Here is a 27,695-nt window from a genome sequence, read left to right on the forward strand (position 1 = left end):
AAGACTAGCTCAAGAGTAAGAATAGGAAATAGAATATATTAAGAAGAGAATAAGAATAAAAATAGATTGAGAATAGGAATAGGAAATAGAATAGAATAAGAGAAATAGAATAAAGTAGAGTAGAAAAGAGAATAAAATAGAACAGAATTAAAATGGAACAGGAATAAAAAAATAGACAAAAGAATAAAATAGTATCAGGTTAAGAATAAAAATAGAATACAGAAAAAGAATAGAATTAGAATAGAATAAGAGAATAAGAAGAATAAGAATTAGAATAGAGTAAGAGGAATAAGAATAAGGAAAAATAATCAAATTAGAACAGAATAAGAAAAGAATAAGAACTAGAATTAGAAGAACCTGCAGTGCCACCCAAAAACCAGGTTAAACCATGGAAAGGAACTCTGGGACTTGTACAAAGTCCTCGGGAGCACAGTGACAGTCACACACTGGAACTTCCAGGGAAACTGGTGGCTGAGGCGGCTCCAGCAGTGCTCGGCTTCCGAGGCCTTGTTCCGCACCAGCCTCTGGAACAAAATCCCAGTTTTTTTCCTCAAAGCCCATCAGCTCCGTTATTAATGGCCCAGCAGCGTGGGCATCGCTGCAGGGTGGCCCAGGAGCCAGAGGTGCCCATCCATGGGTGCTCCTCTGCCCACTCCCGGCCATGGCTGGGAGCACCCGGACGTGACCCCAGGGGTTTTACTCACAGCACGGCACTCGGAGCCCTGCTCCTGGCTGCTGCTGGGCTGACTCTCCTGCCCAGCCATGGTGCTGCCCATCGCCCCATCTATCCCAAACCTCCTCCAAGAAGGAGCCTCTGGGAAGGCCCCAAACGCAGCCCGGGGGCACCTCAACCCTTTGGATTCTGGGGAGGTGCTCCACCACCTCAAGGCCTCATCACAGAGCCCAGCCTGGCTTGGTCACAAACGAGGCGGGCAAAGGGAACCCAACCACAACCAGCGAGGAGTCAACCCCAACATTTCACCATTCCTACAACGTTTGACTTGTTCTGAAGCCCCCAGCGTGACCCTCAGCCCACAACAAGGTCAAATTGCATCTGCACATCGGCAACAGCAGCGAGGAGCAAGCCCCAGCGTGGGACCACCATCCCCTGCCTGGGGGGGAAACAAATCCAGGCCCAGAGGGATCGGGGGAGTTGGGGCTCGGCCTTTGGGGTGCAGCTCATCCAACAGAAGAGCCTGCTTGGCACCACGGGCACATTCAGCTGCTTTCACGGCTGGCTGTTTCAGCAACGGGAGAAATCCAGCACGTCCTGCTGATTTTCTTCCACACATATTGTACATTTTTAACAAGTTACTAATTGTACCTGAAGTGTGAACTCGGGTCATTTATTTATCGTTTTGCCCAGGCTTAGGAACAGAAGTTTCATTCTCTAAACAAAGCCTGATGAAATGCAGATTATTTTTTTTCCCAGTATTTTTTCCAGTGGCTTTGACACCCCAAAAAAACCTGAAAGCAAACTAGAAACCAGCAGTGGATTTAAGGCGAGCAGATTTGGTGTGAGGGGTGAACTAAAACACCTCCTTGGAGGAAAAAAACCACATGCAGCAACAACTTGGGTGAGCAAACCACGACCCACAGCGGGGAAAAAAACCCCAAACGCTTTCAACTCAAGTTAAACTTACCCTGAAAGTTCCCCACTCCGTGTTGTCCCTATTCCCTCAGGAATACGGGGGAAGGAAGGCCCCTCTGCGTGTTTTTCGGGATATAGAATATAAATATAGGAGGAGTCATGCCACGGACTAGATGCAGAGATTGCACACTATTATTGCATGCGCTGGGTAGTACATGCCAAGGACGCGGCCCTCGCTCGGAATCCCGCGGGACGCTCCCGCCTCCCGGAGCGCCGGCTTCCATCCCGGAGTCCGGCCCGGCCCTCGGCGGCCCCGCTGCCCTCGGCAGTCCCAGGCGCACGGGATGCCCGGCCCGGCGCGTTATGTGAAGCGGTCGGAATTCATTTTGCGCAGTTGGGCGGGAGGTTCCCCTCCATCCTCCCGCCGCCCCCCGAGAGCTTCTGCAGCTTGGGGGGCAGCTCAGCCACCGACTGGCTCATGGGATCCGACATCATCTTCGTGGTCTTAGAGCCCAGTTTCTCCTCGGAGTTGCCGGGCACCGAGCTGATGCGCTGGAGTTTCATGGGCAAATCGCCCATGCTGTAAGCCTTCTCCGAGGTGGTGGAGCTCATCCTGAGCAGTTTTTTCGGGAAGTCGTCCCTCCCGGTGATTTTCTGCAGTTTTGAGGGCAGCTTTGTGCCCACCTCGTCGAGCCCATCCAGGCACTCCACGGAGTTGTTCCTCTCCTTGCTGTTGCTGACGGCGGGCGGGATCAGGGGTGAGGACATGAGGAGCATCTCCTCCTGCTCCTTCACGCTGTAGGGCGGGGTGGGCACCTCGAACGTGGCGTGGAACTGGGAATAATCCACCTTGAAGAACCCTTCTTCCAAGGAGATCACCGGGAAGAAGCGATGGCCCCAGAGCACCTCGTCCTCCGTGTAGGATGTCCTGGCTTGGCATGTCATCCCTGCAAGGAGAAGGGAGGAAAAGCTTCCACCAGTTCCAGGAAATCGGGGATGCGCAGAAATCCTTGAGCAATTCCATGAACTGGATTTTATGGGTTTAAATGTATGAAAAAAAAGCACTGGCCTGCCTTTGTTTGGAGGAAATGATGCACCAGGGGAGGTTTAGGTGGATATTAGGGAAAATTCCTTCATGGAAAGGGCTGTCCAAGGCAGTGGTGGCGTCCCCAGCCCTGGAGGGATTTCAAAGCCCTGTGGATGTGGCACCTGGGGACGTGGGGCAGTGGTGCTGCTTGTTGGTTGGACTTGATGACCTTAAAGGTCTTTTCCAACCTTAAGGGTTCCGTGATTTTAGGATTCTACAGCTGTTAAAGCATCATTCCCAAGGGGAATGATACCAGCGGAAGGGGCGGAACTGAGGAATTCCCACCTACATTTACAGACTCTTTGTGGCAGTGCTGCTGCCCAAGGGACATCAGGGCTGCCTGAGAACCCTGGGACTGAACCAGCAGGAGCTGTAAGAGCAAATGGGACTTGTCAGATCCTAAAGTATTCCTAAGTTATTCCATATTTCCCTCATGTCCACGAACACACACAAAACCAGCCCCTCATAGGCACATTCCAACCCATCAGGGAGCAGCAAGTTCCACAAAATACATTTATTCCTCTTCAAAGGCCTCACCAGTAATCTGCTCCCAGATCCATTGCTGCCAGGCTGGGATCCAGCTCCAAAAAATTATCAGGGAATAAAACCATGACTAAGAGGCACAACACTGCCCTTCCTCTTCCTCCCACCGTGGAGAAAAGTCCCCTCAAGCACCAGACTTGGCCACCCTGGTGACCCTTGGCAATCAGAGGGAGATGACGCTCCTGGATTGCTGGAGGCTTCCTGCTTTTTAAAAATTTTTTTTATTATTATTTTTATTTTTAACCCCTCTCTGTAGCAATCTGTAAATTACGCTGCCATTTGCTCCTCACGCAGCCAAGTGGAACTGTGACATTTGGATTTCAGGAAGCTCCATCCACCTCTGCAAACACATCCCCTGCCTGGCTCACCAGGATGATGCCTGGGAGCCAGGAGAAAAGGAAAGGAGCTTGGGAAGGCACAGGAAAAACAACAGCGGGGCTGCAGCGAGGGGGAGTGGGATGGAATGTGATACACAGCCAGGAAAATTCCAGTTTATCCCACTCCATGCTACTGCTGACGGGATCAGTGTTGGTTTGGCTGCTGGTCACAAGACAAAACTCTGCTTCCCACTTTATCTCTTGGGAGAAAACCATGAATCCAGGATTTTAGCATTGGATGCTGCTCCCACTGCCGGGAAGGCCTCACACCTGCAGGAACACACCCAGAGCCGTCCCTCATCCAGGACATATTTTTTGTACTTCCCAGTGAATCTCACCCAGAGGCCAGGTGCTCCTGCTCATTAACTGGGGTGGAAGCAATCCCCTTCCTAAAGGGTTTAGGAAAAACCTGCAATTCTGAGAAAAACGGCAATTTGAGTGAGCTCTGCTTCCACCTGCGCCCTTCACTCTGCAGCTGCTCAGGAGCAGCTTCACCAGCACATCCCAGAGCTTCCCCTGCTGTCCCTCAGCCCTGACCCCCGCTGGGACCTCCTCAAGTACTGAACGTGGGATTCCACATCTGAATCTGTACCTGCATCTGTATCCCCATCCAAATCCATATCCACATCTGCATCTGTATCCCCATCTGAATCCATATCCACATCTGCATCTGTATTCACATTCCCATGCAAATCCATATCCACATCTGCACCTGTATTCACATCCGAATCCCTATCCACATCTGCATCTGTATCCACATCCCCATCCATATCCACATCTGCATCCACATCCCGATCCAAATTCCCATTCACACCTATATCCACACCCACATCTGCATTCCCATCCCTGTCAGCATCTGCCTCCCCATCCTCATCCTCATCCCCTTCTGCATCCACATCTCCAGACCCAGCTCCACCTGCATTCCCATTCCAATCTGCTTCCACACCCCTGTCAGCAGCTGCATTCCAAACCCCGTCCCCATTCCAGGCAATCCCATGGCAATGCCGGGGGCTGTTCCCAAGGGCTATTCCCACCTCCTGCTCCATGGTCCTGCCTCTCCCAGCAGGCTTTCCACGGAGGAATTTCATACCCACCATTACCATGGAAAAATGGATCAGCTGAATCTTGGGAAAATCAGCCACAGATTCTGTCTCGTTCCCACATCAGCTCACTGGAGGGATAAATATTTGCAGGAATATCGTTTGTCTTTCAAATCCATGGATCTCCTTCCCCAACAAACCCGAGGGCACAAATTATTTAAGAGCCTCTCAGGATGAACAGCAGCAGCCAATATTCCCAACATGTCAGCCAATATCAGCCCCAGCTCTGAGCTCACAGGGTTGTTCTGCCATTCCACACTTGTATTCCAGCAGTAACAGAACCCCAGGATGGTTTGGGTTGGGAGGGTCCTTAAAGCTCATCCCATCCCACCCCTGCCATGGGCAGGGACACCTCCCACTGTCCCAGGCTGCTCCCAGCCCCAATGTCCAGCCTGGCCTTGGGCACTGCCAGGGATCCAGGGGCAGCCCCAGCTGCTCTGGGCACCCTGTGCCAGGGCCTGCCCACCCTCCCAGGGAACAATTCCTTCCCCAATCTCCCATCCATCCCTGCCCTCTGGCACTGGGAAGCCATTCCCTGTGTCCTGTCCCTCCAGGCCTTGTCCCCAGTCCCTCTCCAGCTCTCCTGGAGCCCCTTCAGGCCCTGCAAGGGGCTCGGAGCTCTCCCTGTGTCCTTCCCTTCTCCAGGTGAACATTCCCACCTCTCCCAGCCTGGCTCCAGAGCTGAGGGGCTCCATCCTACACCAGGAACTTTGTCCCCAGCACACCTCCTAAAAAGCACCACGCCCCAAATCCATGAGTATTTCCACGTTTTCCCACAGAAAGGGCAGGATCAGTGGGTGCACGCCACCTCTGCCAGCCCTTCCGATAATTACCCCAGGATTATGTTCCATTAATTTTGCTCATGGATATCGCTCCTGGCTCCCAGTTTTCCATTCCTGCTGTTGGCATGGAAGGGTTTCCATTTCCTGAGCTCTTCTCCCCTCTTGAGTTCCCCCTCAGCAGGGCCCGCAGCCCACGCTGCCTCCGCCGCCTCCACCCCGACCACGGGCCTGCTCCCAGCTTCCCAAGTTCTCCACATGATTAATATTCATTTGCAGGATAAATTCCCAGCTCTGGCTTGGAAGCCAACAGGCTGCCTGCAGAGGAATTATTTATTATGGAATTAAGCAGCCGTTCGTCAAAGGAAAATGTTTGGAGTGTTTTGTTCCCTGCTCCCAGCTCAGCCTCCCTCAGGCTCTGCGAGCTGGGAACCAGCAAAGCTCTGCCTGCACACAAATCCCACCTGAACAGGTACAACAATCCCAGATTCCAGCAGAAATACCCCAAAATATCCAATAAAACCCCTCTCCATCGCCTCGAAAACATGGAATGCTTGTTTCGCATGCGGGGAATCCAGAGGAGCTGTGGCTGCCCCATCCCTGGCAGTGTCCAAGGCCACTTGGATGGGGCTTGGAGCAGCCTGGGACAGCGGAAGGTGTTCCAGCCATCCAGGTAAGGACGATCCTTAATTTCCTTCCAATCCAAGCCATTCCGTGTTTCCGTGATTCTCGCTGTCAGCCCAGCTCAGAGCTGCATCCCTGGATTAATGAGGGGGCAGATGGAGGCCAAAAAAAAAAAAACCCCGTAAATAAATGCTTTGACTAATTCCACCCCCTAATAATCCTCCAATTACTTCCAAATTTCCGAAGGACCCAGATGGAGCCGGCTGTTTTCTAGAGCCTTAACATAAATTGCCTTGAAAAGAATCCCAGCCCTGCCGTTACTTACCCCATCTGATTCCCGAGGCTGGTTGCTGCCTGGGAAATCACGGATCATTAACCAGCTTTTAACAGCCCCCCCTGCCCTGGAGAGGCCTCAGAAGCAATTCTGGCACCCAAAGGTTCTGTGGCTCTTTTCCCTCTCCAAAGTAATGCCAGAAATTCCACCTCCAGCTGCTGGAATGCAGCTTGCTGGCCAAGGGCTGGACACAGGGACATCAGGTGTCCTTCCCAACGTGGAAAAGTTCATCTGAATCAGTGGGGAAAGAGGGAATTAATGGGGAATTATGGACTCAGCAGCACATGGTCCCAACAGCCACAAAAAGGGCATCTCTGTGTCCTAGGATTGGGAGGAAGAGGAACCTCCAGCAGGAATTTCTGGCCAAAATGCACAAATCTCCTTCTTTTTGTCAGGTTTTTAACTCTTTTCTTAGGAAGAGCTCCTGCCCTGCAGGTTCAAACTCCTGGAGCTGAGCCAGGGGCTCCTCCCTGTGCATTTTGGGGGTTGATCTGCCTTAAACCTGCAATTTTCCTGGAAAACCTCCAAAATACCTGTTAAAGGTGAATCACACAGCAATGACTGATGAATTTCTAACAACTGAGCTAATTCAGAACTGCAATTTAAGGCCCCTGAAGGGAAGAGTAAAGCCTGATTAGGGCTTGATATAAAACATACAAAACTCACCCCCCCTGCTCTTGCAGGGCCAAGGGAGGATTTGCTGCAGCAGGGAAAAGGATTCCCACAGCAACCTCTCCTCTTCCAGGGCTGCAGAGGAGGTAATGGAATCCTGGAATGGTTTGGGTCAGAAGGGAAGTTAAGGATCATCCCATCCCACCCCTGCCATGGCAGGGACACCTTCCACCATCCCAGGGTGCTCCAAGCCCCATCCAACCTGGCCTGGGACACTGCCAGGGATCCAGGGACAGCCACAGCTTCACTCCAAACACAGGGATAGCAGCTGCTCTATCCAGGGAAGAGTGGGAGATCCTGATGTTCCCACCTGGAACGGTGACAGACGGATGGGATCTGCAATCAGCCCTGATAACAGGGACACCGAGCGGGGTCAGCCCCCAAACCAGGAGGGTTTCAGCTCTCAGGCTCTTCCTCTCCCCCTGCACTGCCACGCTGTTTTCCCATGGAAGTTCAGCCGCCAGACTGGGAAATGCACAGCCCGCCGGGAGCGCTCCTCCGCAGACAGAGCGTGGGGCTGAGGCTGCACCACCTCCATCTCCCGGCAAGAACAGCTATTTCTGGCGCTAACGTTTCCCAGCTCCGCTCCAAGGCTGCTCCTCCATTAAAGTGACGATGGCTTGAAGTGCTCCAGAACGTTCTGGCAATCCATGGCCAGGGAGCTGGGAATGTTCCCCTGGAGAAGGGAAGGACACAGGGAGAGCTCCAAGCCCCTTGCAGGGCCTGAAGGGGCTCCAGGAGAGCTGGAGAGGGACTGGGGACAAGGGCTGGAGGGACAGGACACAGGGAATGGCTTCCCAGTGCCAGAGGGCAGGGCTGGATGGGATATTGGGAAGGAATTCCTGGCTGGGAGGGTGGGGGAGCAATTTTTCCATAAAACCCTGTTTTGGCTAAAGAGAAATAAAATACAGCATTTCCTGAAATGTGAGACACAAAATGTGCCCTAAAGGTACCAACCATAAAACCCCTTTATGAACCCATGAACATACCACAGAACCCTAGAATTACCTGGGTTGGAAGGGACATTAAAGATCATCTCATTCCAGCCCACGGGCAGGGACACCTCCCACTATCCCAGGCTCCTCCAAGCCCTGTCCAGCCTGGCCTTGGACACTTCCAGGGATCCAGGGGCATTAATTTCCCATTAATTTCAATCCCTGGGAATTCCAACACACAGTGATTTACCACATCAACTCTGTGTGCAAAAAGGACTCAAAGATCCCTTCCAACCCAACCATTCCATGATCCCATGCTCCCGTGGCTCCAGGATCACTCCTGTCAGTCAGACATCAGTTTTATCCCAAATACTTTATTTCTCCTCACCCTCAGGAGCAATCCCAGGCTCCTGCTCCTCTCCTCAGTCCAGACCCTTTGTTTATCTCCACTCCATAAATACCTCCTGCTTTATTCCCACTGTTCTCCCGGAGCATTCCTGACATTTAAACACATCCACGACACCAAAGGTATTTCCCTTATCAGCCAGGCCTCTTCCCGGGGCGCTTTTCAATCCCTCACAGCCCCAGATTTCCCTGGCACCCTCAGCACCTCGGTCGGGTGTTTGCCAGGACCATGCTTAGTCCAAATCACGGCAGGTTTCCAAAATCCCATGGAAGCAGCACAGGAAAGCACATCCTGCTCCTGCTCCCACACCCAGGGACGCAACAGGCTGCTGGCAGGTGAGGAACATCCCTTTTTTGTATCAAAAAAAGAGGGGAAAATGAAAGTTTGGCAGCCTCCAGGGCTGCCCTGCCAGGCCTGGAGCAGGGTTTTCCATCCTTTTGGAAGAGCAGAGGAAGGAGCAGTTATCTGGATCAGACCACCCGGTGCACATTCCATGCAATAATTAATCCGGGGAATCTGCCCTGCTATTTTTATCCTCTCCTGATTTTTTTAATCCCAACCCCAGACTCCGCTCCATTCCTTTCCCTACGGCTGGAATGCATCAGGGCTGATCCCAGCCCCTCCAGCCCCTTCCTTGGAGCAGGTTCCTTTCCCAGAGCCATCTGCCACGTTCCCAGGTTTGCATCATTCCCCTCCCACCCGGCCAGGATTGACTCAGCAGCACCAGAAGGGAAGGATTTCATTCCCTGCTCGGATGCACCGGGAAGGGCAGGGAGAAAAGGATGGAGGGAGGAGGGATGGGAATGGGAGAGGCAATGCATCCCTCCCCATGGATGGGGATATTCCCAGGGAGCTGGGGACATGGATAAAATAGGGTTTGGACATAAACTGGAATTGCCCATCCATGCCCTGGAGAAAAGCAGTGGATGCTCTCCAGAGCTCCCATCAGCCTCAAGTATTCCCAGATTTTTCCTGACAGCACAGTCCTGTGAAAACATTCCTTATGCTAAACAGAGAATCCCAGACTGGTTTGAGTGGGATGAGGAATTAAGGATCATCCCAATCCAGCCCCTGCCATGGGCAGGGACACCTCCCACTGTCCCAGGCTGCTCCCAGCCCCAATGTCCAGCCTGGCCTTGGGCACTGCCAGGGATCCAGGGGCAGCCACAGCTGCTCTGGGCACTCTGTGCCAGGAAAAAAAACCCTTCATGGAAAAAACAATCCAGGCCTGGCAGTCCCCATCCCTGGAGGGATTCCAAAGCCCCGTGGATGCGGGGACATGGGCCAGTGGTGGCCTGGGCAGTGCTGGGAATGGTTGGACTCCATGGGCTCAGAGGGATTTTCCAGCCTAAAAAATGGAGCTGGTTCTGCTTTCCATGGAGCGTGGGCTCCAAAGTGCAGCTGGAAATGAGGGGATTCATCTGTGGCTCAGTGTTGGGAATGGCAGGGAAGAGCCCCAGGGCGAAAGGAATGCTCTGTGAAATCCCAGGAGATCAGAGGTGTCTCGGAGCAACACCTGAGGGAAGTCAGTAAAAAAGGGGAAAACAAAGATATGGACAGGAATTCCTGCTCTCCAAACGGGAACGCTTCCATTGTGAGGCTGAGCCCGGCCCTTCCCTCCCCTCTCACAGCCGCTCCTCCAGCAGCTCCCGCTCCTCCAAACTCCCACCCGGCCATATGGGCTCAGCACCGAAATAGAGCTCTCCTCTGCAGGGCTTGGCAGCCCTACCAACACCCCGAGGGAGCCAGAGACGCCTTCCTGGCACGGAAAATCCAGCTCTCTTCAGATGGAAAGGGACAATTCATTGGGGCGGACAGCGGGGCCACACAGGGAGAGCATTCCTGGGCTCCAGGGCCTGGGGACGTTCCCTCAGTGCTGCCAGAGGGACACCTGCTCCAACCCAGCATCCCTGCCCATCCACCCTATGGAAAAAGGCTCTCAGGATGCTTGGGAGACTGATTTAAATAGAACAGAAAGTCAGCAGGCGCTTTCTGAGCTGCAAGTAACCTGTATCAACGGCAGGGTGATCCAGAGGAGGACGATCCGCCTCTGATTGCCCAGAGAAGCTGTGGATGCCCCACCCCTGGAAGTGTCCAAGGCTGGATGGAGCTCGGAGCAGCCTGGGACAGTGGGAGGTGTCCCTGCCCATGGCAGGGGTGGGATAGGATGGGCTTTAAGGTCCCTTCCCACCCAGACCATCTGGGACTCCATGGTTTTACAGAAGGCAGCACGGAGCTGTTTGGGAATAACCTCTCGGGGCTTAGCGCCACTGGTCTGACACAGGGACTGACCTGTTGAGTATCTTTAAAATATTAAATATTCTGAGGCCATCAATTAATCCCCACAACTGCTTCCAACAAAGCTGCTCCGTGATTCCTGCTCCTCACCTGCAGTCCCGGCCTGGCCAGGGAATTCAAGGAGATCCCCCCCCCGAATTGATCAGGAGAGAAGGAAACAGCTGGAGCTGTGCCAGAGGGGGATGGGATGGAGCTCAGGGAAAGGTTCTGCCCCCAGAGGCTGCTGGGCACTGCCCAGGCTCCCCAGGGAATGGGCACGGCCCCGAGGCTGCCAGAGCTCCAGGAGCGTTTGGACAGCGCTGCCAGGGATGCCCAGGGTGGGGTTGTTGGGGGGTCTGTGCAGGGAAGGAGCTGGATCCACGATCCTGTACATCCTTCCAGCTCTGACATTCCCTGATTCTATGCAGACCTCGTTCACCATCCCCTCCTGGGATCCCAGTATTTAAAATTCCTGAGAACACAGACTGCACTCCCGTGTTCCCAGGGGTATCCCAGGGCTGGATCCAGGGGATGACCCCTCACAGAGGGGACATGGGGCCAGTGACCGCCTGCTGTGGGACAGGAGCACCTGGAAAAGGGGATCACCAACCCCAGGCAACCCCAAACCTCCTGCTCTGAGGGATTGTTCTGCTCCTCTGTGCCCCAGACAGCTGCTGAGGCTGGGTTGGAGCAGCTTTCCCAGCTCCTCACCTGCATCCATCTGTCTGGCACTGGGAACATCCCAGCTCCCATCCCCACCTCTCCCAGGCCGGAACAGCTCCTGTCATGTATTTCAGATCCATGCACAGCTCCAACACCACCTCCCTTGAACTAAACATAGCTCGTGGCACGCAGGCGGCGGGAGGAGCTGACAAACATTCCCTGCCTGACACCGGGAGCACAGCGCTCCCGGGAAAGAGAGGATCGGGGCTGTCAGCACTGCGGGAACGGCTGTCAGGCTGGATTTGGGGCTGGAAAAGGCTCTTCGGGAATCCACACACACCTTGCTGGGCCATGGATATATAAATATATACAAATTTATACAAATAGCATGGGATGACAGGCTCCCAGAGTGGTTTGGGTTGGGAAGGACATTAAATCCCACCCCATTCCACCCTCTGCCATGGGCAGGGACACCTGCCACTATCCCAGGTTGTTCCAGCCTGGCCTGGAACACTCCCAGGGATGGGGCAGTCTCCCCTTCCCATGCAGGGAGCAGAGAGTTCAGTGTGACCTCCCCAACTTGGAAGAGCTGAAAACCTTTTCCCCCTGCAAAACCTTCCCAGCCAGCATCTCCACACCCTCAGCAATTCCATGCTGGATTTTCCCCACTGGTGACCCGTTTTCCTGCTCCCCCCAGGTGCATCACCAGGTGCTCAACACCTTCAAGCTGCTCCCGCATCCGCAGCATCCTCAAACCTCTCCCGGGGCAAAACAAACACCCCAAAACACGTGGGATAAACACCCCCAAATCCCACAGGCCCGGCGTTTCCTGGAGCAGAGGCAGATAGGGCTCAGAGGTTTTGGATGCTGCTCCCTCCCTGTGGCTCCCACCGCGGTTCAGATCCGAGGGCGGCACAGAGGGAAATCATTTCCTGCAGCGTGGGCAGGAGGGAGGGAGGGAAGGAGTCGATCCCGAGGGCAGGGAAGGTTAATTAGGGCCCACATCCCTGGGGATGGGATGGCATCCAGCAGGCTCGTTGTTCCCAGGAGGATAGATCCGCCACGTCCCAGCCCGAGCCGCACAAATACCCACATGCCTGCGGGGGTTTCTAATTTTACATCCCAGCCTTGCTGCCATCCCGAGCGTGCTGATTGAGCTCTCCCCAGGCTGGCTTAAAAGCCTCCGAGTCTGGAGCATTTTTGTCGTTTTAGGGGAAATGATGCCTTTTTTTTTTCCTGAAGGTTTCAGGAGCGGCTTGGTATTTGTGACGTTGGGAATTCTGGCTGCTGCTCTTTGCCTTGGCCCATCCCAAATGTCAGGGCACTGCTTTGCTTCCAGGAAAAATCCTGGTGGGCTGCAGAGGTGCTTCCACACCTCCACAGGATCCCAGCCTGGTTCGGGTGGGAAGGGACCTTAAATCCCATCCTATTCCATCCCTGCCATGGGCAGGGACACCTCCCACTGTCCCAGGCTGCTCCAGCCTGGCCTTGGACACTGCCAGGGATCCAGGGGCAGCCACAGCTGCTCTGGGAATTTCATTCCAGGGCTTGCCCACCCTCCCAGGCAGGAATTCCTTCCCAATATCCCACCTAACCCTGCCCTCTGGCACTGGGAAGCCATTCCCTGTGTCCTGTCACTTCTTGTCCCAAGTCCCTCCACAGCTCTCCTGGAGCCCGTTCCCCTCCCTGGAAGTGTCCAAGGCCAGGCTGGACGGGGCTTGGAGCAGCTGGGATAGCGGGAGGTGCCAGGGATGGACTGGGATGGGCTCTAAGGTCCCTTCCCACCCAGCCCATCCTGAAATTCTGTGATTTACATTCTTAAAACTTCCTGGGTAGGAGCCACTGCTGCTCATTTTCCCTATCCCCATCTCATTCCCATGTGTCCAGTCTGGGATGAACAGGGACAAGGCTTCAAAGCAGGAAGCCACAGCCACCCCACACGGTCATCCCAGCCCTTCCACCCCCTAAGGGCATTCCAGAGGGAATTCCCTTTGCAGCAGCATCCCAGAGCCCCCCGAATCCAGCTGCTCCCGAGCGCACCCGGCCCAGACCCATCTCGGTGCTCCCGAGGACAGTAGCAGCCTCTGGAATAGCGGATCCCACTCCCTGAGAATCCTTAATTGCTTTGTTTGTGTTTACGGGGCTCTCAGGCTGATCTGCTCAGCGCTAATGAGCCATTAACTCCCAATTAGGAGCTCTCCGAGCACAGCTCTAATTCCAGGGAGCTCTGCTGATGAATTAATTACCAGGTGAGCTCGGCTGCTGCCTCGGAGCGAGGCCTCCCGAGCCCCAGCACCCCGGGAACAGCATTCCCTAAATAACTGCTCCTGGAGACACTGTGTTCCTGTGGGAACACAGACTCACCACCATGAAATCCCAGGATGGGTTGGGTGGGAAGGGACCTTAAATCCCATCCCAATCCACCCCTGCCATGGGCAGCGACACTTCTGCTATCCCAGGCTGCTCCAGCCTGGCCTGGGACACTTCCAGGGATCCAGGGGCAGCCGCAGCTGCTCTGGGATTCCATCCCAGGGCCTCCCCATCCTCCCAGCCAGGAATTCCTTCCCAATATCCCATCTACAGTGGAAATCTGGAATGCTTTCACAGGCATCATGGATCAAGCCACAACTCCAGGCATGTTTTCCATGCGGCTTTTAAATTCTTAACCTCTGCCAGGTATTAAAAAAAAAAGGAAAACCCCATTTTGTTCTGGCTGAGGTCCCTGGTACAAAGCACCCTGTGAATTTTTCCGAGCTTCCCAAGCCTGCCCAGGTCTGGCTGCCGAGCAGCACTGGGGGAAGCAGCCACGGGCAGGGAAATCGGAGGGAATATTAAATATAAATCCCAGCTCCTTCATCACGTGGAGCGCTGAACACGGAGTCAGCAATGTTCCACTGGGGGAAATTCCATCCCAGCTCCGTGCCCCGGGAATTTAAAGTGTCTGCAGCACAGAGAGGAGTGGGAAAGGCTCCAGAGGCGCATTGGGAATGTGCTCAGCACCTCGGGCTGTGTCCTGTTGGGTGAACACAGCTAAAAGATGGGAAGGGTCAAGCGATGAAACAGAAAGGCAAAAGGGATGAAGCGTTCATAGGGATCAGGGTTTGGGAGTTTGGAGAGCTCTGGGATGTGCTTTTAGCTGGGACTTGGAGTGGGGCCCCTCGGCTGCTGCTTGAACCAACCCCAGCACTCAGGAACCACCACCCCAGCCAGAATCCCAGGATCACTGAGGCTGGAAAAGCCCTCCAAGGGCCTGATCCCCACCTTGTCACACAGCCCAGGGGTAGATGGGATCCTGGGAAGGAATTCCTGGCTGGGAGGGTGGGCAGGCCCTGGCACAGGGTGCCCAGAGAAGCTGCAGCTGCCCCTGGGTCCCTGGCAGGGTCCCAGGCCAGGTAGGACGGGGCTTGGAGCAGCCTGGGATAGTGGAAAATGTCCCTGCTGGATGAGCTTTAAGGTCCCTTCCCACCCAACCCGTTCCATGATTCTGTGATTCCCTGATCTTTATCACCCTCGCACTGACAACGTAATTTTAAATTTAAACATGTTCCAGTTCTTGGTTACACCGATCCCAAAAATACTCCAGAAGCCACAACCAGCCCCACACCCACCTCCAGCCCACATTAAATCCCTGGAGGTTTCCTGGAGAAGCCAAAGCCGGGACACAGCCAGGAACACGGGGAGCAGGAAGATGGAGAGAGCCCTCCCTGTGGGACTCGCAGCCATCCCATGTCCTTAATCACAGTTAGTGCTGCCTGTCCCGGGTTATTCATCCCGGAGCTCCGAGCTGTGTCCTGACGGATCCGGTGCAGCCACGGATCGATATCTTAATGAGGAGAGAGGAAATCTCATCAGGAAAATTGCTGCTCCAGAGGCTGCCTTGCCTTGGCTCCATTTATCTCTGCACCTCTGAGTCATCTTTCCCTAGACCTGTCCCAATGGAACAGGAGGTGATTCCTGATGGGATTGGGGGGTGCCTGAATCACCCCAGAGCAGCTGTGGGACCTCACAGCATCCCAAAGTTATCACTGCCACGAATTCCAGAACATGGAATAGTTTGGATAGGAAGGACCTTAAATCCCACCCAGTGCCACCCCTGCCATGGCAGGGACACCTGCCACTGTCCCAGGCTGCTCCCAGCCCCAATGTCCAGCCTGGCCTTGGGCACTGCCAGGGATCCAGGGGCAGCCACAGCTGCTCTGGGAATTCCAGCCCAGCCCCTCCCCACCCTCATATCCAGGGATTCTTTCCCAATATCCCATCTAAATCAACCCAAATCCTTCAGCTGCAAGCCTTTCCCTCTTGTCCTTGTCACACAGGGGCTCCTTGAATCGTTATCATTTCTGACAAACCCCGAGCAGAAAGAATCCTTGGAGGCAATAAATGGAATAAATCCATAACAACAGCAGGAATTTCAGCACAAGGGGCGGGGCAGGGCAGAGGCACAGAGCAGATCCGGGAGCTGGATAAGCAGAGGGGGATTCCAGCCCAGGCTGCATCCTGCTGCCCACAGCCTCACGCAGATAAGGCTGACCCAGCTCTGCTCCACAAGCAATAGATCTCCGGATAAATCGACTCCATGGAGCATTTTCCTGTCTGGGGGCACAATTGTTTGTTTCTTTGTTGGATTTTTATTGTCCTGCCAGTGTTGAATTGCAGGGGCAGCCACAGCTGCTCTGGGAATTCCAGCCCAGACCCTCGCCACTCTCCCAGCCAGCAATTCCCAATTCCCAATCTCCCATCCATCCCTGCCCTCTGGCACTGGGAAGCCATTCCCTGTGTCCTGGCCCTCCATGCCTTGTCCCCAGTCCCTCTGCAGCTCTCCTGGAGCCCCTTCAGGCCCTGCAAGGGGCTCGGAGCTCTCCCTGTGTCCTTCCCTTCTCCAGGGGAACATTCCCAGCTCTCCCAGCCTGGCTCCAGAGGGGCTCCAGCCCTGGAGCAGCTCCGGGGACTCCTCTGGGCTCCCTCCAGCAGCTCCAGGTCCCTCCTGTGCTGGGGCAGCTCTGCAGGTGGGGTCTCAGCTGGCCGGGGCAGAGGGGCAGAATTCCGCCTTCCTGCAGGTCACAGATTCCAGAGGCACCTGGACACCCTGATCCAATGCCCTGCTCCTGGCAACCCCATCCTCCCCCTGTTCCCACCACTGCCCGGATTTGGTGTGGAATCCCAGGATTTAGGCCCCAGCACTCACAGCACAGGGGCTGAGTTTGCTCTGCTGGGAGCTTCAGGATTCGTTCATGTCCTGCACGACGTCCCCGGGAGCTCCAGGGAGTCACTAAGGCTGCAAACAAGGCTGAGGAGCCCGCAGTAAATGCTGCACTGAGGGCAGGGAGCTGTTCCCAGCAGCCTCTCCCAGCGCTGGGATGGCACACACGGCTCCAAACCCTTGGAACCCCGTCACGGTCACTAAAGGGCTTAGTCTGGACTCCCAGATGAATTCAGAGCAACAAGGCGGGATGAGGATCCTCCCTGGATGCTTCCAGGGGCAGCTCAGCGGTGAATAAACAATGGGCAGCCTTTGTCTCCATACCCCAGAAGGGCCCTGGGATCAGCCAGGAGTGGGCAGGGCTGCATCCCAGGAGCGGCATTCCCACAGGGATGCAGCCCCCTCACCCATTCCCTCTCCCCCTGCTCCCCAAATCCCACAGAACCAGCACAGACAGAAGGGAAGGGGCAGGAGGGGCCCCAGCCCTCCAGGCTCTTTCCAGCCCGAGCACAGCTTTCCCCTCGATAAATTCCCAATTCCTCCTGACACTTTGGATGACTCCCCTGGAATGTCCCGGCATTTTACCCACGACAGGCCTCTCCCCCTGCTCCTGCCAAGCACTTTTATCATCATTTCCTTCACAGTGGCATCGGTGCAGCTTGGATTGTGTAACACACGAGGAGCTACACCAGCACTTTTCTCTTACACCTCACCTTAAAATCATCCCAAGAACCAGCAACAGGCACAGAACCAGGCCTAAAATACAACTGGTTTATGTCATCCGTAAACTGGGAGTGCCCAGCTGGGACAAATCCGGCTGCTAAGTGTCAGACAGGCAAAACAACGAGGCCTGGCTCAGGTTCTTCCCTTGGGATGAACCCCCAGGATATGGAATTCAGCTCTCAACTGCTGGAACTGTGGATGTTTGGGAAGGGTTGGGGTGTTTGGGCTGGGATGGGATGGAAGAGAGGGGCTGGGGGTGTCCAGGGAAGGGAATGGGACTGGGAAGGGGCTGGAGAAATTCTGAGGGAGCTGGAAAGGGGCTCAGCCTGGAGCAAAGGAGGATGCAGAAGGAAAAGCTCTGCAGCAGAGCCCTCCCCAGACGTCCCTCACTTTCCTTTCCCCTCACGTTTTCTCCCACTTTTTGATTTTCCCCTCACAGCAAGGGGGACCCTGAGGGGCTGGAGGAGTCCAGGGAAGGGAATGGAGCTGGGAAGGGGCTGGAGAATTCCTGAGGGAGCTGGGAAAGGGGCTCAGCCTGGAGCAAAGGAGGCTCAGGGGGGACCTTGTGGCTCTGCACAAGTCCCTGACAGGAGGGGGCAGCCGGGGGGGTCGGGCTCTGCTGGCAGGGAACAGGGACAGGAGGAGAGGGAACGGCCTCAGGCTGGGCCAGGGGAGGGGCAGGTGGGAAAAATCCTTCATGGAAAGGGCTGTCCAGCCCTGGCACAGGCTGGAGGCTCCATCCCTGGAGGGATTTCAAAGCCATGCCCACAGACAGCCCGTCACCCCAAAGCACATCCTGCTCCCCACACGCTTCCCAGAGAATTCCAGGAGGTCAAAACCCTCCAAAAGGCAGAAGAAACCCAGAGTTAATCACGAGGAGAGCTCAGGGGTTTGGGCCTTTCCAAAAGGAGACATCGTGTGTGGCAGCTCAGGGACTGCAACAACTGCACTGGGAAGGCCAGTTCAGTTTGGATCACGGAATTCCAGAATGGTTTAGGCTGGAAAAGATGCACAAGATCGACTCCAACCATTCCCAGCAGTGCCCAGGCCACCACTGCCCCATGTCCCCAAGTGTCACATCCACAGAGCTTGGAAATCCCCCAGGGCTGGGGACTCTGTGCCAGGCCTGGACAGATGTATCCAGGAAGAAATTCTCCCAAATATCCAACCTAAACCTTCCCTTAAGGCCATTCCCAAGCCAGGATCCCTCAGGAGAGCACATCCGTGAGGAACCAGCCGGGAGGGAGCTGCAACATTTAACACCCCGTGCGTTGTGCAGAGCTGTAGATAAATAAAGAATAACGAGCATAAAGGGATCCAGGCCAAGGAGCAGGTATCCATGGAAAAGGCAGCCGGGCATTCCTGGCAGGTTTTGAGCAGCACATCTGCCTGAGGCAGGGCCCCTGCTGCAGGTTATTGAAGGGATGAATAAATAACACTGAACAGGGATCAGTCGGCTGCAATATTTCTGCCAGCCACATCCATAATGCACGGAGGGCAAAGATCCAGGGAAAGCTGCACTGCCAGCGGATGCAGGAGGGTGAATGAGGAGCGGGAAGAAGTTGCTACGGAGGAAAAATGGCTCCGATTTCAAAACAATAAAGGATTCAAGGAGCCACTGCGTGACAGGGACGGGAGGGAATGGCTTTACACTGAAGGATTTAGGTTGATTTAGGTGGGATGTTGGGAAGGAATTCCTGGCTGGGAGGGTGGGGAGGCCCTGGAATAGAATTCCCAGAGCAGCTGTGGCTGTCCCTGGATCCCTGGACAACCTGGGATAGTGGGAGGTGTCTCTGCCCATGGAATGGGATGGGCTTTAATGTCCTTCCATCCCAAACCATTCCAGGATTCCGTGAATCAGCACCACTGGAGCACTGCAGGGTTTGTTTGTCCGTGAATGTCTCCAGGAGGAGCACGCTGTGTCTATATTTAGCCAGCAGCAGCCCCACATCCCAGCACTCCATGAAAAATTCAAGCCCTTCGCCTTCCCCTTTCCCACCCCAGCATTCCCGACCCCCCCTCCAGCTGCAGCAGGACACAGCTCCCACAGGGAGCTGCATATTCCTCTTTTCCCTGCTCTGTCCCCCCCAGCTCCTGGCAGCAGGCGCAGATCCATAGCAGAGATCAGGGGTTGGTGCTCCCGAGCTCTCCGGCCGATTGCACACGGGCATGATCGCTCCTGCTCAGCCCTCCAACACTAATTCATGGGAAAAATGGAACTCCACATGGAGCCTGCTGATCCAGAGGCTGTGGAAGCGCCGGGTCAGCACAAGGAGGCTGCTCAAGCAGGAGGAGTTCTCTCTGATGAGGCGGGAGCAGGGAATTTTTGCAGAGCCACGACTTGCGCTGAATCACCGGGATTATCCGTGGGGAAAGGGAAGGTCCTGCCCGGCTCTGGGTCAAAATCACTCCCACTTTTCTCTCCCAGGTCTCCAAAGGGATCTCAGGGAGGAAAAGGAGGGAGCAGGGAAGGCCTGATGCAGGGAAATGGGGAATTGCTGCCTCTGGCAGGAGGAGGGAGCGTTATCCAAGATAAAAGTTATGTAAGGGATGGATCCCAGAATCCCAGGCTGCTGTGGGTTGGGAGAGACCTTAAATCCCATCCCACTGTCCCAGGGTGCTCCAAGCCCCATCCAGCCTGGCCTGGGACACTTCCAGGCATTTGTTGTTACCAAGATCTTGTCTCCCACCAGACACTTCCTTCCCTGCATTTCCCCAGCACATTCCACCTTCTCCTCAGCTTTAAAAATCCCTTTTTCCCCCTTTTCCAGCCCAGCAGCTCCAGGGGGACAGAGGGAAGCTGGAGCTGAAGGTCCCAGTCCCAGGAAATCCTGGCTCCGCCAGGGCCCAACGTGTTTTGTCCACATGACCAAGAAATATTGGATTTTCCACTGCTGGATTTTGTCTCACAGCAGCACTGGGAAAAGATCTGCCTGATGTTCAGCCCCGAGAGTTTTAAAGGAATGTTTTACAGGGATATTTTAAGGGACTATTTTATCATGCTCAGGTTATGCTTTGGAATATTTCAAATAAAATAAATGCAATTTCAAAGCCACTTCCAAGGTGTGAAATACTGAATCCTCTTTTCCTGTTGCCCTCCCATCCAACACACAAAAAAAAATCCCAAAATCCGAATGGAAAGATAAAAATAAATAAATAAATTGACCTTTAAAGGTCCCTCCCAAGCCAAACCATTCCAGAATTCCGGTATTTTGCTCTCCACCTTTAAAGTTCCTGAATTTGTATTGAGGTTTCTCACTGACCCTGAGAACAGACATCCAAAACAATCCCATTTTTAAAGGGAATTATCAGAATCCTGTAATTTCCAATTCGGTCCCAGCTCTTTATTCCCTCCAGTTGCTGCATTCTGAACTCACACTCCCTGGATCTGAGAGAACCCTTCCTGTGCTTCCATAATTCCAGTTTTTTCCTGTTTTAAAGCAAATCCAGAGGAGAAGGCCTTTGATGCCATCCCGATTTCTTTAATTAAAAAGCCTGGCAGGCTCTGGAGCTCTTTAATCAGCAAATCACGGGAAGAGGTCTCCAAAATAAATTTAATGAGTTTGGAAAATGGATGCACAAACCATTCCTGCAGAGTTTTGTCTGCTTCAGATTCCCATTAAGGGTTCATTTTCCAGGAATTTTAGCAGCTTATCAATAAATTGCAGGATAATACACACAATTATAAAAGGTTGCATAATCCCAAACACATCCAGAGGCAAATCCCAGCAGGAAAATCCAGGATGAAAGTCCAATTCTGCCCAGGAACAGCACCAGGAAGCTTTGCTGACAACAGAGCTTCCAATTCTCCAATTCTCCATCCCAACCATGGGAAACAAGGACAAAAACTGGGAAATAAACCCTTGGAATGTTCTCCCCAATTCCACATTATCCTAATAACAGAGGGGTGGAAGACAGATCCAGAATAACCCGGAATGATCAGCACTGACCCTCAGCAATCAGCAGCAGCTCCGGGTGCTGAAAAGCCCCTGGAGCATCCCCGCTGGGAAGGGCTCCAAAAAATGGGAACAATCCCAGCCCCAGAGTGGGGCATCCTCCAGCTCCTGGGTCTGGGATTGGGAGGAACTCAGAGCACTCCCCACGCAGGAATTTTAGGTCATGGAATCCTGGAATGGTTTGGGTTGAAGGGACCTTAAATCCCATCCCATTCCATCCCAGACACCTCCCACTATCCCAGGGTCCAGCCTGGCCTTGGACACTCCTGGGGATCCAGGGGCAGCCATGGAATAACCTGTGCCAGGCCCTCCCCACCCTCCCAGCCAGGAATCCCTTCCCAATATCCATCCAAATCTTCCCTCTTTTAGCTAAAAACCATCCCAAGGAATCACCTCCATCACCCTTGGCCGTGACCCCTGCTGTGACTCCTAAAAAATCCCTCAGAGGAGACATTTCCCTAAAGGAAAGGCCTGGCTGGAATCTGGGAAGGGAAGAACTCAGCTCAGCCCTGCTGCTCCCCCCAGGGAATTCCAGGAAGGATCAGAAGCTCCCAGCTTCCCTCCTCCCTCTGGGAATACGCTGGATCCACTTCCCACGTCTCTTCCTCCAACCAAACCCTGTCATTATGGAGGGGAAGGAGAGCAGGAAGGAATGTCGGTGTTTCCCAAAATTCAGAGGCAGCGCACGGACCCCATCCAGGTGGGAGGCATCCTGGACAAATCGTCTGGATCCGGCTTCATGAGGGAAGGCATCGGAAAGGGGGATTTTCATCAGCCAGGTGGGACTGATGAGCAGGAAGATCCCGCTTAACTCATCAGGCATCTCCCAAAAAATCTCCAGGGCCTCTGCAGCCAGCAAAAGCCAAATTTATTGGGAATATTTCCTCAATATTTCCTCAATTTTCCACACTCCAAACCCCTCGGTGCTGGAGCTGATCAGAGCCAAGGGATGAAAGCAGGGAAGGAAGCTCAAGGAAAAAAATTCCTCCCAAGCACCTGCTGGAGCCAACCTGGAGCTCCAAATCCAGGGAAAAGACAGAGGTGCCTCAAACCGTGGGTATTCGGAAAGCCCAACTTTGGCTGCCTCAGAACACCTCGCAGCGTGCCCGGAGGAGCAGGGAGCACTCCAAGGCCGGGAGGGAATTCCAGCCCCGCGGACCCGCGGTGTCCCCACTCACCCGTGGTCTCGACGATTCCCTCCAGGATGACGACGATCTCGAACTGCTCCGTGTGGATGCTCCGCTGGGAGAGGTCGTAGAAGGGGCTCTTGGAGTCGATGACGTGGCAGATGGTCAGGGGGGACACCAGGAACAGCTGGTCCGCCCCGGTGCTGAACCCCACGTCCAGCTCCAGCTGATCCAGGGGCAGGAATTCCCCCTCCGGAGTCTGCCGGGACTGCGAGCGACAAGGAGGGAAAGAGAGGTTGGAGCTCCTCATCCCTGGAAGTGTCCAAAGCCAGCTTGGACAAGGCTTGGAGCAACCTGGGATAGTGGAATGCCTGCCCATGGGATGGGATTTAAATCCCTTCCCACCCAAACATTCCCAGTTCTGGGATTTCACCGAGTGGAATCGGGAGTTAAGGACAATGTGGTGCTTGGGGACACGGCCAATCCAGGGAAAGTCCAGGATGGGCTCTGGGGGGGGAAGGAAATCATGGAATCCCAGAAAGTTTGGGTTGGAAAAGCCCTCCAAGGTGGAGTCCAAGCATTCCCAGCACTGCCCCAGGTCCCCAGGTGCCACATCCACGGCTTTGAAATCCCTCCAGGAATGTGACTCCAGCCCAGCCCCGGGCGGCCGTGCCAACGCCTGACCTCCCTTTCCCTTTCCATGGGGAAATCTTCCCTAATATCCAATCCAGCTCCAGGTTAAATTCCCACAGCCCATCAGTGCCCTCCCTCCCTCCCCTGCATCCGTGGGGTTCCAGGGAATCCAGCACATCCCTCGCAGCCCTGCCGTGGGACAGCTGCAGGAATCCAGGTGTTCCCGGATCCAGCTGGGATCCCACACGCTCCGAGCTGCTCCCAGGGAATTCAGAAGGAATTCCAGAGCTGAAATCCAGATAAACCAGATAGAAGCGAACACCTCCCCAGTCCCTGGAAGAACCCGACCCCAGGCAATTCCAGAGGGGATATTTTGCAAAGGAATGACCCTGAGTAACTCCCTTGCTCCAAGCGATGAGGGGGAGGGAAAGTCGGGAATTCTGAGGGCCATCAAAGCTCTTTCCACTCCCAAAAACCCATCCCAAAATTCCCACTGCAGCACAAGAGGCTTTGCACTCATTTCCCACAGCAGGGCTTTGGGGTTGGCTTTGCTCCTGGGCTGAGCTCAGCAGGACAAAGAAAGGAATATCCCCCCGTGGATTGGGAGTTCCAATTCCACGCAGTTCTGCAGGAAAAGAACCTTTTCCATACCAAAAGCCCTTCCCAAAGGAAATCCGGGCCCCCCGGGGCTGCACCTCAGCTGACACAGGTGACTCCCAGCCAGGGCAGGAGCTCCGAGGGAGGAGCTCCCCAATTCCCGCTCCGCGTCCCCGTGCCCCCGAAAGCTGGGAATATAAACCAGGCTCGGCAGTGCCCTGGGAAGAGGGATGGCTCTCCCTGCTGCAATCCTTGGTTTCCTCTTTTTCCCCTTAGTTTTCCCTTTTTTTCCCATTTATTGGCTTCCTTTTCCTCCCTTTTTTCCTTTTTTCCCTTTCCCTGCTTTTCTGTTTTCCCTTCCCCCCTTTTTTTCCTTTTGTTCCCTTCATCCTTTTTATTTCTTCCTTTTATTTTCCCTTTTTCCTATTTTCTTTCAGTTTTCCTTTTATTCCCCCCCTCTTCGGTCCCTTTTATTTTCCCTTCCTTGCTTTTATCCTCTTTCCTTCTCTCATTTTCCATTTCTTTTATTTTTCCCATTTTATTTTCCCTTTCCCCTCTTCTTCCCTTTTGCTTTTATTCCTTTTTTTATCTTTTTTTACCCTTTTCCCCCCCTTTAATTTTCCCTTTCCTTTTATTTCCCTTTTTTCTTTAATTTTCCTTTTATTTTCCTCTTTCCCCTTTTTTCATTTTATTTTTTCCTCTTACTTTCCCTTTCATTTCCCTTACCCCCTTTTTTATTTTACTTTTCCCTTTTATTTTGCCCTTCCTCCATTTTTCCTTTTTTCCCCTTTTTTCCTTCTAATTATCCTTTCTCCCCCTTTTTTTTTTCCTTCCCCTTTTTTTCCCAGGAGGCCTGGCCAGCCACTGCTTTTCTTCCAAGCACAAACCTTTCCTTCCCCACATTTCAAACCCAGGGAATTCTTTTGGAGCCACGCTAAGTTGGAAGCTCCAGCTTTTAAAATTCCCCCTGTGGCACTCCCAGAGCCAAAAAAAAAAAAGAGCCATTTTCAAATGCTGGCCTGGAAATGTCTCATTTTTGATCTTTTATAGCTTGAAATACAGGAAGTTATTAAATATATTTCTATTTCTATAGTATGTAGATATATATTTATACATTCATCGTTAAATGTTTCAAAAGGAATTTTATAAATAATATATTGTTTAATAGAAATACATTTATGATTGCATACGATTTAAATCCAGGATGTTATATTGTTATGCTATTTTTAGATATTTATCAATAGAATTAATATCTATAAACAATATTTCCAATATTTATAAACATACATTAGCACTTAGACTATTTATTAAGGATATTCCATCTTTTAAAGCTATCAAAGGGCTATTTGGGGAGTTTTTTAGGAATTCTTTCCCTCTTTTAGGCACAGACTCCCTCAGGGTTCAGGGGAACCCAGCACTGGGACAGCACTGATCCCAAAATCCCATGGGAAACAGGGATTTGGGGAGAACAGGACAACTTCAGGAGCCTCCCATGGGGATGAGCGTCCGTCCCTGGGGGTGGCTGGGGGAGCAGGGAGCAAAGGCGGCCACATTTCCAGGGGGGATTGTCCCGGGAATGGGGACCCTGCCTGGCCCTGCACAGCACCCTCATTCCCGGCAGGATACTCTTCCCATGGAAAGAGCACCCACATTCCCTGCACAGCACCCATCCTGAGGGAAGGACACCTCAATTCCCTGCACAGCACCCACATCCCAGCCAGGGCACCCACATTCCCCGCAGAACATTCCCATTCCTTGCACAGCACCCATCCCAAGGGAAGGGCATCCACATTCCCGGCACAACATCCACCCTGAGGGCAGAACATCCATGTTCCCTACGCGGCACCCACATCCCGAGGGCAGGGCACCCCCATTCCCTGCAGGACACCCAATCCCGAGGGCAGGGCACCCCCATTCCCTGCAGGACACCCCGTTCCAGCACCCACCTGCGGGCACCCCCGCTCCCGGGGGATCCATGCGGGATGCTCCGCACGCGGCAAACGCTCCCGAGCCGGCCCCTTGCTCCCACCGCTCCATCCCGATTCCCGACCCCTCTCCCCCTCTGGATCCGCGGCCCGCCGGGCGAGCCCCGCACCAACACGGGCTCTTCCCAGCTCTCCAGGGCAGGGATTTTCCAGGTCTAACCCTGGCACCCGGCTTTCCTTGGAGTTCACATCAATAAAGTTCTGCCTGGCTGGGCTCAGCATTATGCCCGGAGCTTTCTCCTCCCCGGCTCACGGAAGGCTTGGAGCTACAAAGGATTTACTTGTCAGGCAAATGGAGCATTTTATAGGAATCTATAAATATCCATCCCAATCCTGCGCCGAATGTAAGAATTATCCTCGAGGAGGGTGGAATGCGGTGCCTGATGGCTCCCGGAGATGCTCCCTGAGGCAGGAAAGCAGGACAGGGATGGACACTAGGACAGCAGCAGGACCCACAAAACAATCCGGGATCATCCAGTCCTAGCCCTGGCCGTGGGCAGGGCCACCTTCCATGGCCCAGGCTGCTCCAAGCCCCAGGGACACGGGGACAGGCACGGGCAGGAGCGAGGGGTGTCCAGGGGACACGGATGTCCCCGGGGGAGCGGCAGTGGGGCCCCGCTTCTGTCACAGAACCATGGAATTGTTTCGGTTGGAAAGCCCTCCAAGACCATGGAGTCCAACCATTCCAACCATTCCCAGCACTGCCAAGGCCCTCATGGAATTATTAAGATTGGAAAATCCCTCCAAGACCACGGAGTCCGAGCACTCCCAGCACTGCCAAGGCCCTCGCATCCCTAAGCGCCACATCCACGCAGGATGGGGCCTCCACTGCTGCCCAGGACAGCTTTCCAGGGAGGAGTTTCCCCACCACCCCACTGGGAGCACCCACCTTGAGCAGCTTGCAGCGGATCTGCGCCGAGACCATGTGGCTGTTGCGGAGGTTGCCCACGCGGAACATGAGCGTGAGCTTCCCGTCGCGCATGGAGATGGCGGCGTGCTCGCTGAACATCAGCGTCTCGGCCTCTTCTTGGCTGCGACATCTTGATGAACATGCAGCCGATCAGGAAGGCGTCCACGATGGAGCCCAGGATGGACTGGAAGAGGAAGAGGATGATGCCCTCGGGGCACTTGTCGGTGATGTAGCGGTAGCCGTAGCCGATGGTGGCCTCGGTCTCGATGAAGAAGAGGAAGGCGGACGGGAAGTTGTACACGTTGGCCACGCACGGGGTGTAGCTGTCGTCGTGCGCCTTGTTGAGGTCCCCGCGCATGTAGGCGATCACCCACCACATGGAGGCCATGAAGAGCCAGGCCACGGTGTAGGTGAGGATGAAGATGAACAGGTTCCAGCGCCACTTGAGGTCCACCAGGGTGGTGAAGAGGTCGGACAGGTAGCGGCTGGTCTCGCCGCCCAGGTTGCCGTGCTGGACGTTGCAGCGGCCGTTCTTGTCCACGAAGCGCTGGCGCTTCCCGCGCGGGGCGCTGCGCGGGGGCGGGAGGCCTCCGCCGCTGGCCGAGGTGCTCACCACCTGGTACTCATCGCCCAGCTTGCGCCGCAGCGCCGACATGCTCCGCGCACGCGCGCACACCGCGCACAGCCCCGCGCAGCCGCAGAGTCCCGCGCAGCGCGCACAGCCCCGCGCACAGCCGGCTCAGCCCCGCGCAGCGCGCACAGCCCCGCACAGCCCCGCGCAGCCCCGCGCACAGCCGGCTCAGCCCCGCGCAGCGCGCACAGCCCCGCGAACAGCCGGCTCAGCCCCGCGCAGCGCGCACAGCCCCGCACAGCCCCGCGCACAGCCGGCTCAGCCCCGCGCAGCGCGCACAGCCCCGCGAACAGCCGGCTCGACCCCGCGCAGCCCCGCGCAGCGCGCACAGCCCGCGCACAGCCGGCTCAACCCCGCGCACAGCCCGCGCAGCGCGCACAGCCCCGCGCACAGCCGGCTCAGCCCCGCGCAGCCCCGCGCAGCCCGCCCGGCCCGCCGCGCCGCGGCCGCGGAGCCTCCGCCCGGCGCCGCCGCCGCCACCCACGCGGAGCCGCCGGCAGCGGCCCCGGGCAGGGCGGCACCGCCCCGCGCAGCGACCCTCCCTC

The 27,695-nt window shown here is 54.8% G+C and overlaps 1 protein-coding gene across 1 annotated transcript; it reads right to left on the reverse strand.

Moving 5' to 3' along the window:
• Positions 1–1,325: 1,325 nt before the first annotated feature.
• KCNJ3 (potassium inwardly rectifying channel subfamily J member 3) lies at positions 1,326–27,247 on the reverse strand. Its single transcript, XM_039555438.1, is given in 5 exon segments — positions 1,326–1,987; positions 1,990–2,538; positions 22,446–22,662; positions 26,499–26,631; positions 26,633–27,247. Coding segments are annotated over 5 exon segments (1,476 nt in total). The 5' UTR covers positions 27,175–27,247; the 3' UTR covers positions 1,326–1,952.
• Positions 27,248–27,695: the final 448 nt, after the last annotated feature.

Source organism: Corvus cornix, chromosome 7, assembly GCF_000738735.6.
Source record: "Corvus cornix cornix isolate S_Up_H32 chromosome 7, ASM73873v5, whole genome shotgun sequence".
NCBI classification, from domain to species: Eukaryota; Metazoa; Chordata; class Aves; order Passeriformes; family Corvidae; genus Corvus; species Corvus cornix.